This window comes from Macaca mulatta, chromosome X, assembly GCF_049350105.2.
Source record: "Macaca mulatta isolate MMU2019108-1 chromosome X, T2T-MMU8v2.0, whole genome shotgun sequence".
Taxonomy (NCBI): domain Eukaryota; kingdom Metazoa; phylum Chordata; class Mammalia; order Primates; family Cercopithecidae; genus Macaca; species Macaca mulatta.
The window spans coordinates 142,228,310-142,239,067 of NC_133426.1; the positions used below are offsets into that span (position 1 = coordinate 142,228,310).

Sequence of the window (10,758 nt, forward strand, 5' to 3'; positions counted from 1 at the left end):
GGGTATCTAGTAGCCAAATTTTTCTTTTTGTGCTCAAGAAGCAAAGTTTGCTCTCAAGTAACCAACTTTTGGCTCTGTTGAACTAGAGGTCTTAGTTACAAATTGAGACATTTTTTCAACAGGGGAATCAAAAATGATTCCATTGAAATGAAAATTGTGTCTGCCAGCTGACCACTTTGAACTCTTCATTCCTTTCAACCAAGAGACAAAGTAGGGGGTCCACTACTGGCTCGGGTGATGAAAACCGAAAAAAAAAAAAAAAGAGATTAGGTTTCTACTACACTAGGGGCTCAGGAAGAGTAAGTCTGATATGTCTAGAGAGCTTCTTAGTCCTCCCGTGTTTGCAATTACAGTTAATGGAAAATCACAGCAATCCCATCAAGACAGGATATCTAATGGTTCAGTCTCTTCCATAATGAAGGTTTGATGAAGGTTTGAGTCATCCTGCCAGGCCAAGCACCATGACCAACAGACATGCTATCTCAGGGCAAAGGGAATGCGAAATGGGTAGTGAAAGAAGGCAGTTATAAATACCAGCTACAACAATGTGAGCTGCTGCAGAAACCACGACTGTAATAGTCTTTACCTAATGGGTTAATAATATCTACCAGCATAGGTGGGAATACAAAACAACCAAAAAACAAGTTATTCTTTCAAATGAAATGCTTAGGGAAAAAGAACAACTTTTACTAACAGACATTTCTTAGCCTCTGAAAGGCCATTTGATTCAGTAACATATGCCAGGAGACTTCAGCAATATCCTGCTCCACTGTAGAAAACAGCAATCTGATCCTTTTCTCTCCTCAATCATTAATGAGATTATGCATTTGAGTTGTCATAATCCTCCATGGACAAGTACTCCCAAATCATATGCTCCAGTTTCTTCTCAAGGAGCTGAACGAAGTCTCGGCTTATATATCTGAAAATAAAGAGACATGTCATTAACCAAAAGATAGCCGAAGAACCTATGCTGTAGGAAGCATTTTGAAGGATACAAAAATGAAGTAACAGTCAGCATGGAAACAGAAATGTATCTGCACGGTAAGAGGTAGTCTAGTCGGCAATAACAAATGCTGGCGAGGGTGTGGAGAAAAGGGAACCTTCACCCACTGTTGGTGGGAATATAAGTTACTACAACAACTATGAAGAACAGTACGGAGGTTGCTCAAAAAACTAAAAACGAAGCTGTCATATGGTCCAGCAATCCCACTGCTGGGTATATGCCCAAGAGAAAGGAAGTCAGGGTACTGAAGAGATATCTGCACTCCCATGTTTGTTGCAGCACCATTCACAGTAGCCAAGATTTGGAAGCAACCTAAGTGTCCACTAACAGATGAACAGATAAAAAAAAATATGGTACATATACACAATAGAGTATTGTTCAGACATAAAAAAAAGGATGAGATTCAGTCATTTGCAATGACATGGATGGAACCGAAGGTCGTTATGTTAAGTGAAATAAGCCAGGCACAGAAAGACGTTCTCACTTATTTGTGGGAGCAAAAATGTAAAACAACTGAACTAATGGAGATAGAGAGTAGAATGATGGTTACCAGAGGCTGGGAAGGTTAGTGGGGGTGGACGGTGTGGGAAGTGGGGATGATTAATAGGTAGAAAAATAGAATAAATAAGATGTAGTATTTTATAGCCCTATAGGGTGACTATTGTAGGTAATAATTTAATTGTACATTTAAAATAATGAAGACTATAATTGGATTGTCCGTAACACAAAGGATAAAAGCTTGAGGTGATAGATACCCCATTTACCTTGATGTGATTATTACACATTGTTGTCTGTATCACAATATCTCATATACCCCAGAAATATATGCATCTGCTATGTACCTACACACATTTTTTAAAAAGAGGTAGTCTAGCAAATACAAAGAGTGTCAATCAAGGGATAATGCGCACCTCAGACTATGGTGAGAATGGAAGTCTCCATAGTCTTCGAAGAATGAGTTAGATTCAGATAACATTAGCCTAAGTAACTGTGGAGACAGCCGTAACTATGAGTGAGGACCAGGGTTTGAGAAATTCAAGGCAGGGGCTGTTCCCCAACGCTCACCCCCAGTACTCTATTGGACCCAAGTGCTTAAAGAAATTGGACAGTTCCTATTTCTACCCACCTTGCTGCTTCCTTGATGATGGATTCAAAAAATAGTTTCTTGACTTCTATAGGTCCTTGCACTCCTTCAAGCAATTTGAAGATTTTTTCGTATTCTGAAGATGTTAAAAAAAAAAAAACCTTCAGTATTATCAAATATAAAGAAGAATACAAGAGAATGTATACCTCAGCAATCATGCTTCACAGGCTAAAATGTTTTAAATCCTTAAATCAAGATACCTGCACATACAAAAACTAAATAATAAAAAGACACCTGCACATACATACAAATGAAACTCTTTTAACCATAACCAAGCAGAAAAGCAAAGCAAAAGGTGTACTATGCTTTAGTCAAAGAAAAGAGGAACCACCGTAAATTATGGGCAAACTCAATTCCGGCAAAGAATGAGTCTCAACAGGTAACATGGATATCTTTTGAATCATAGAGAGACTTCCTATAGTTTTATAAAACAGACATTCTCATACTACTTACTTCGTCCAATGCTTCGGATTTCCTTCACTAATTGACATTTTATATCAGCATTAATTTCTTCTTGGCTTTTGGGAAAAGGGATTATTTCTCTGCATTTTAGGTCATCTCCAGAGAAATTGCTGGTAATGATTCCTCCCACAGGTGCATTGCTACCAGGTTTCTGCATCAGCCCATCTTTGCTGAAATCAGCGAAGTCATCAATCTGAGAATCCAACTGGCTTGGTAGAACACCATGTCCTGTCTTATGCTCTGGTGAAACAGATTTTGACAAAAAGCCATCAGTTGGTGTTTGACCACTTTCTTTCCCCTCCACATAGATATAATGAATGACAGATCTGGAAACCAAACTGAGAAGTTGAGCTGTGAGAAATGTGTGTTTCATCCCTCCTCTGGGTACATCTATGGGCTACTCAGTTTCTAAGGGAATTATTTATTTCATAAATGGGAAGATATACCAGGGGGAAATCCCAGACCTGACGAACTGAGGCCAGGACACATAATACAATAAAACCACCTCTTATTTTCTGGTCCTATGAATAGATATGGAAACCAAGTGAGACAGTACAACTCTAAAGCAACATTCACAGATCCCTGGTACTCATGGGATAGTTTCAGCTTGTTATGCTTTACAAGTTGAAAGCAGCAAATCTCACTTGATATCGTGATTTCTCAAATTCACTTACAAACTGCCATGCTTTACTGAGCTGGAAGCCAGACAACTTGGATAGACCACAAGCAGCCTCCTCTCTACATCAAATATATTCCAAGAAAATAGAGGCGGCCATTACTGCTGAAAGTGCTATATGCACTCCATCACCAAAAATCCCTTTTAGTGTATGATTTTCCTCATCCTTCCTTTCTGTCCCAGAAAATGACTTTCTTTTCACTCTAGGTCTGACACCTCTCATTTATTCATCGTCTGTGGCAGGCAGCATGCTAGTAGCTGGGGATCAGCAATAAACAGCCCAGAGAGCAACGTTTCCTGCCCTTGTGGAGCTCACATCTTCATGGGGCGGTCAGACAGTACAAGCACAATAAGCAAATGAAACAAATGGCATTGGGCTAGTGGTAGGGAAGCCGTCCACAGGCCTGTGGGCAACAGCAGCAGAGGGAGCCCCAGGAGCTCTCACTGGTTGTGCAGAGCCTTCTGCGGATGTACCCTTAGGCAGGGCTTGAAGGAAGAAGCAGAGCTGCCTGCGCAGAGGCAGAGGGGGAGTTCCAGGTTGCCATGAGGCCAAGGGTATGGACTGGAGTGGGGATGGACTGGAGTGGGGATGGACTGGGAAGGACAGAAGCTGAGAGAGTCAGGAGATGATGGGCCCGTGTTAGAGGAGGGTGACAGAGGCCAGGCCATGCAGAACCTTGCAGACAAAAGCTGGTTCACAGTCAGTTCTGAGTGCTTAGGAGAGTTGAGGATGGATGTTCAGGAGTGACATGCAATGATGTGATTTACATGCCAGCATGATGAACTGGCTGTAGGGTTAGAGCGTATGGTTAGATGGGGACAGTAATGGGAAACGTGGAGGTATCACAGGAGCTCAGTGAGTGATCATGGCAGAGTGGAATAGAAGGAGAGAGAGAGATGTCGGGGTTCAGAAAATTTTTACAGTATTTAGAGAAGAGAAGAAAAAGAAAGGTAGAAAAAAAAGAATGATAGGGGTCGGGGGCGGTGGCTCGTGCCTATAATCCCAGCACTTTGGGAGGCTGAGGTGGGTGGATCACCTGAGGTGAGGAGTTCGAGACCAGCCTGGCCAACATGACGAAACCCCATCTCTACTAAAATTACAAAACTTAACTGGGTGTGGTGGCTGGTGCTTGTAATCCCAGCTACTTGGGAGGCTGCGGCAGGAGAATTACTTGAATCCAGGAGACTGAGGTTTCAGTGAGCCAAGATCGCACCACTGGACTCCAGCCTGACCGGGAAGAGCAAAACTCCATCTCAAGAAAAAAATGATAGGGATTCACCAATACGGACAAGAAATTTAAAAAAAAAAATTGTGGAAAATGGAAATGCTAGAAGGTTTTCATGAAGAAGCGAGTGAACAACTGTCAAATGCTGCAGAGAAATTAACGGCAATGTCAGCTGAAACCGTTGACCTTGACAAGGACAGTTTCTCTGGAGGGGATGAGGCAGGAGGCTGACTGCACTGGATACAGCATGAAGAGGAGGTGACGACAGGCTTACTTACTCTTTTCTTTGGACATGGCAGAGCCTGCAGTAAGGCTGTCTCCTGCTCCTTGTTTCCTTGCCAACAGGGCCATCTTCTGCCTTTTCTGATATGAAGGACTGTCACATTCCCTGGGACGTTTAAACACGGTTTCAGGATCTACAGCCACCTTCTCTGTTTTATCGGTCATTGTTTCCTGAAAAACATCAATGAACATATTCCATTCATGACAAAAATCTAACAATCACAAAATGGCAAACTGTCTTCATATGTGTATACAACCAAGACTTTGAATCATTAATTTCACTTTTAATCATGAGCCAAGATTTACCAAGTCTCACCAAACACTCTGTTCTCAGGAAAAGAAACCTAATTTTAATGTACACTAAGTAAAAAAAGAAGAAAGATGGTATAACCAAATCAGTCAGAATGCTTGTGGAATAAGCAGCTGTCATCAACCAAAAACAGATGAAAATATTATTACCTATTTGAAGATGTGTAAGCCAATCTGTATTAACCCTTATTAGGAAAAATGGATGTATAAAGCAATCTGTATTAACCCTTACTATACATTATGTTTTCAATTATATATATTATACATTATATTATACATCACATATATTTAATATATAAGTATTTATACTTATATATTCAAATAGATGCATAAACCAATCTGTATTAACCCTTATTAGGAACTCTTATTAGAAGACTGATAAAAAACTGATAACAACATCTGCCAAGGACTTTAGAAGAAAGAAAAACTACAAGATCAAGGCAAAAATACAAGCCAAGATCACCCCTGAACTTAGACACAACAATTCCAAATTAAAGGTGAGCAAATAAAATGCAATAGTACTTAAAAAGGACATACATCAGCCATGGTGGAGTATATTGCAGAAAGACAACATTGATTTAACATTTGAAAATCAATAAATGTAATGAACCACATTAACAACGATGACAACAAAAACAGGGAAACACCACATGATCATTTTCATACATGGGTCAATGTTTAAAGTCCATTCGTGATAAAAACTATCACCAACTTAGAAAAAAGGGCAACTTTCCTATTCTGGTTAGCATATGTACAAAAAAATTGTAAATGTCATATTTCATAGTGACGTATCAGTATTTTCTCCCTGAGTGTGAAAACAAGACAAAGATGTCCACTATCCATTCAACAATTTACTGGAGGTTCTAAAAGAGCAGTAGCATCAGGAAAATATAATAGGTTTAAAATTTGGAAAGAAATAAAACTGTCAATATTCACAAATGACATTGTTCTGTACATAGAAAATGCAGAAGAATAAAATCATTATGTTTAATAAGCAAATTTAGTCAACTTACTAGATATAATAAAAACCAACGGCATTTCCGTATAATTAATAGCAACAAAAAATTAGAATATGAGATTTCAAATGTCATTAAAAACAGTACCAAAACATCAAATATTTAAGAATAAATCTAACCCAGATGTGCTAGAGTACTAGACAAAAATTATAAAACATCACTCAGAGAAATTCAAGACTGCAGTAGATGGAGAAAAATATTCTTTCCATGCATTGGAAGACTTTTTGTGTGTGTGTGTGTGTGTGAGACGGAGCCTCGCTCTGTCGCCCAGGCTGGAGTGGAATGGCACCGTCTCTGCTCACTGCAAACTCTACCTCCTGGGTTCAAGCGATTCTCCTGCTTCAGCCTCCCAAGTAGCTGAGATTACAGGCACCTGCCATGACACCTGGCTAATTTTTGTATTTTTAGTACAGACGGGGTTTCACTATGTTAGCCATACTGGTCTCGAACTCCTGACCTCAAGTGATCCATTCGACTCGGCCTCACAAAATGCTGGGATTACAGGCGTGAGCCACCGCCCCCAGCCGGAAGACAATATTAAGAGACATTATTGTCAAGTCTCTCAGAATGATCATAGCAATCATATTTAAAATTCCACCATGTTAACAAAAGTTTTTCTGGAAATTGACGAGCAGATCATTTTTTAAGTACATGCAAATTAAAGATTTGGAAAAGCCACGTTTTTTTAAGTCAAGGAAAAGACAAAGTTTTTTTAAGAAAAAGAACTGGCTAGGTGCAGTGGCTCATGCCTGTAATCCCAGCACTTTGGGAGGCCGAGGCGGGTGGATCACAAGGTCAGGAGAGCCTGGCTAACATGATGAAACCCCATCTCCACTGAAAATACGAAAAATTACTTGGGCATGGTGGCGGGCACTTATAGTCCCAGCTACTCAGGAGGCTGAGGCAGGAGAATGGCATGAACACAGGAGGCAAAGCTTGCAGTGAGCCGAGATTACGCCACTATACTCCAGCCTGGGCGACAGAGCGGGACTCTGTCTCAAACAAACAAACAAACAACAACAACAACAACAACAAAAAGAACTAAGTTAGTAGAAATGCACTACTATATATGAAATTTACCATAAATGTAGAGTAATTAAAACAGTATGGTATCAGAGCAATGACAGGCAAATACCAAAGGGAAGAGGACACAGAGGCCAGAAACAATCTGGCAATACAAAATACAGAAGAGCTGTAAATCACTGTGGAAAGGACAGTGCTTTTAATAAATGCACTTGATAAATGCAGGGAAAATACAAACCTTGACTCTTACCTCTTCCCACTCCACAGAACTTTGTTAAAGATGGATAGACAATCTAGTAAACACTTAAGATATTGTCTTCACAACTATAGAATAGGCAAAGATGTTTTTAATGAGGATAAACAAGCACTAACCATAAAGAATGAATTCTTTAATTACACATAATTAAATGGAAAACTTCCATTCCTCAAAGACACTATTAAGATACTGAAAACCAAAGCATGTTTATAGATTATATATTATGTGTTATATAGTATAGGTTATATATAAAAATATATATTAATTACACACACATATACATCTATATCTGGCAACAAATGAGTGGAATCCAGAATATATCCAGAACTACAAATCAATTTCTAAAAAACCAACATCCCAATAAAATTTGGGGGGAAAAGCTGAAGATTCACTTCATAAGAGTCATACTCAAATGGCTAATAAGCACATCAAATATATGTGGTCTCTGACTTTACTCCATTCCATGAGAATTTATTTCAGATGATTGGGAGATCTAGAAGAAAACTTAGAATATTATCATCATGAGTGTAAATTAGTTTAACCATTGTGGAAGACAGCGTGGTGATTCCTCAAGGATCTAGAACCAGAAATACCATCTGACCCAGCAATCCCATCACTGGGTATACACCCAAAGGATTTTAAATCATTCGACTATAAAGACACATGCACACGTATGTTTATTATAGCACTATTCACAACAGCAAAGACTTGGAACCAACCCAAATGCCCATCAATGATAGACTGGATAAAGATAATGTGGTACATATACACCACGGAATACTCTGCAGCCATGAAAAAGAATGAGTTCATGTTCTTTGAAGGTACCGGTGTCAGCAAGCTAACACAGGAACAGAAAACCAAACACCACATGTTCTCACTCATAAGTGGGAGTTGAACAATGAGAACACATGGACACAGGGAGGAGAACATCACATAGCGGGGCCTGTCAGGGGTTGGGGGGCTAGGGGAGGGAAAGCATTAGAGAAATACCTAATGTAGCTGACAGGTCGATGGGTGCAGCAAACCACCATGGCATGTGCCTACTTATGTAACAAACCTGCACATTCTGCACATGTATCCCAGAACTTAAAGTATAATAATAATAAAAAAAGAATATTATCGTAATGGCATTGGGTGAGGCAAAGATGTTTCTTAAAATAATAAAAAGCACTAGCCATAAATAATACACTGATTAATAAAATTAAGAGAATCTGTTCATCTAAAACACATCATTGAGATCGTGTAAAAGCAAAAAAGATTTATAGAAGATACTAAAATTGTATACGTATTTTTATATATGTACATATATGCCTGTGTGCACGGGTGTATAACTCAAATAAGATTATATGGAAGCTACAAATCCATTTTTGAAACGCAAACATCTTAGTAAAAGCTGGGGAAAAATACCTGAAAAGGAACTTCATAAAAGACAAAGTTAAATGACCAATAAACACATAAAATGGTGGGAAAAAAAAAAAACGATAAATAGCTGGGTGTGGTGGCACTGCAAGCCAGCCTGGGCGACAGACGGAGACCCCGTCTCAAAAGACAAACAAATCAATAAATAAAAACAATTTTTAAATAGGTGCTCGATCTCATTAATCAGCAGAGAAATGCGAGTGTAGACATAAGGAGAGATCACTGCACCCCCATCAGAGTGGCTGGAATGAAAGACTAACTGTATTGCGAGTGTTCCAATGTGGCACAGCTGGAACCTTCGAATATTTCTGGACCCCCACTCCCACACAGACACCTGAGGCTGTGGCTGAAAGGTCAGATAGAATCCCCGCAAAGAGTTCCTTCAGAATTGAGATCAACCAACCGAGGAAACGCACCCCAACCATGGGCAGAACAGCGTTCTCAATGTCACATGACCTCCTTCATGGCTGACACAGAGCTCCCTGAGTCTCTCCATGGGCTTAGAGAATCCAAGGAACAGCACCCCATTCCCCTGCGGCACCAGGAGAGAGCACCCACAGATAATAATTTTAGAAACCTAGCACCAAGAGAAAGCATACAGTAAACGTCTACATCAGGGAAAAGCAGAACCAAATAAAAGCCAACACATTCTACCTGAGAGCGAGCAACATCCAAGGACAAATGCGCCCCACGGCCGACATCAGCACCCAAGGAAGAGTCCCTCGGGGGTCGAGATAAAGCCCCCAACAGTGACCCCACAAGGCTACGATCATGCGTCTGGGGCACAGCCACCCCCACCACGTTCCATGAGCACAGAAAAGGTCCCCAAGGCAGAATGCTCCCTCAGAACGGCGACTGAGCGGGAAAGAAACGCCGCCGCACCCAAGGCCGACACAGGCATGCCCCCCATCCCTGGGCTCAGGTCATTTCAGCAGGAAAAGTCCCTAGCATCACCGAGAGGGAGCCCCCAAGAAAAGCCCCCCAGCCCAACAACATAGCCGAGATGGGGTGCCCACGGAAAACGCTCCCCCATGGCTGACACAGGCTCCCATGGCGGTGTCCCCAGAGCGGAGCCACTTCCCCAAGGGAGCCCTACCACACACTGGACAGAGAACACCACAGAAAAGATGCTTTCCAAGGAAAAAGGACACTTTCCGGGGTGAAATTAAAAGTATCCAGGGAAAAACTGCCCACTCACAGTCCTGAAGTCCTGACCTCACTGGAGGAGTGACGGCGGCACCTCACAAAATGGCAGTGAACCTGTGGCGCCTCCCTAGTGGTGGTAGTTTCTAGAAACCTGCCCTCTGGGAGTTGTGGGAAATGTGCCCCCTAGGGCACCTGGGAGTGATGTGCATGGGGAGGCGTCTCACCAGAAGCAGCGATCCGTTCGGCCCAAGGGGGATGGAAGGAAGGGAAATAGCCAGCCACAGCGTGCCTGCCCCAGCCGAACATTGGGAACCTGTTGGGGGCGCCAGGGTCCTGAGGAGAAGCCTCGTGCCCCAGAGAACCAGGAAACGCAGCCCTCCCCTTCGCTGACTCTGGCGCCTTCTACAGGCGACCTTTAGTAACAACTGCACAGCAACATAAGCAGAGTAACACAGAACCTTCTCAACACAGCGGGATGAAATCGCCTGGGTAACATAGTGAGACCCCGGCTCTACAAAGCAACCAACCAATAAAAATAAAAAAAAATAAAAATAATAAAAAATAATAAAAAAAGAAAGAAAGAAAGAAAGACGCAAAAATAAAAAATCAGCCTGACATGGTGGCGCACGCCTGTAGTCCCAACTGCTTGGGAAGTTGAGGTGGGAAGATCGCTTGAACCCAGGAGATGGAGGTAGCAGTGAGCCACTGAACTCCAGCCCAGGCGATACAGGAGACTCCATCTCAAAAAAAAAAAAAAAAAAAAAAGAAAAAGAAAAGAAAAAAGGAAAAGCAAAGA

General features: G+C 41.3%; 1 protein-coding gene across 3 annotated transcripts; it reads right to left on the reverse strand.

The window, feature by feature from the left end:
- Positions 1-553: 553 nt before the first annotated feature.
- CT45A10 (cancer/testis antigen family 45 member A10) lies at positions 554-10,297 on the reverse strand. Of its 3 annotated transcripts, none has more exons than XM_028841846.2 (5): positions 10,187-10,297; positions 4,790-4,964; positions 2,601-2,849; positions 2,130-2,223; positions 554-919 (listed from the first exon to the last, which is right to left on the reverse strand). In XM_028841846.2, the coding sequence occupies exons 2-5, from the start codon at positions 4,956-4,958 to the stop codon at positions 820-822; spliced, it is 612 nt and encodes a 203-aa protein (XP_028697679.1). In that variant the 5' UTR covers positions 4,959-4,964; positions 10,187-10,297; the 3' UTR covers positions 554-819. The 3 variants fall into 3 exon arrangements, with proteins under 3 accessions (XP_028697679.1, XP_077845507.1, XP_014983762.1); XM_077989381.1 differs by having other exon boundaries at positions 572-919; positions 10,032-10,267; XM_015128276.3 differs by lacking the exon at positions 10,187-10,297 and adding an exon at positions 10,015-10,129 and having other exon boundaries at positions 572-919.
- Between the last annotated feature and the right edge of the window lie 461 nt (positions 10,298-10,758).

Excerpts from the sequence above, each read along its gene's own strand:
- CT45A10 (XM_028841846.2), bottom strand. The coding sequence starts at position 4,958 with ATGACCGATAAAACAGAGAAGGTGGCTGTAGATCCTGAAACCGTGTTT. Across the intron at positions 2,850-4,789 it reads TGCCATGTCCAAAGAAAAGA|AGCATAAGACAGGACATGGT; the intron begins GTAAGTAAGCCT and ends CTGTTTCACCAG. Across the intron at positions 2,224-2,600 it reads AATCCGAAGCATTGGACGAA|AATACGAAAAAATCTTCAAA; the intron begins GTAAGTAGTATG and ends TAACATCTTCAG.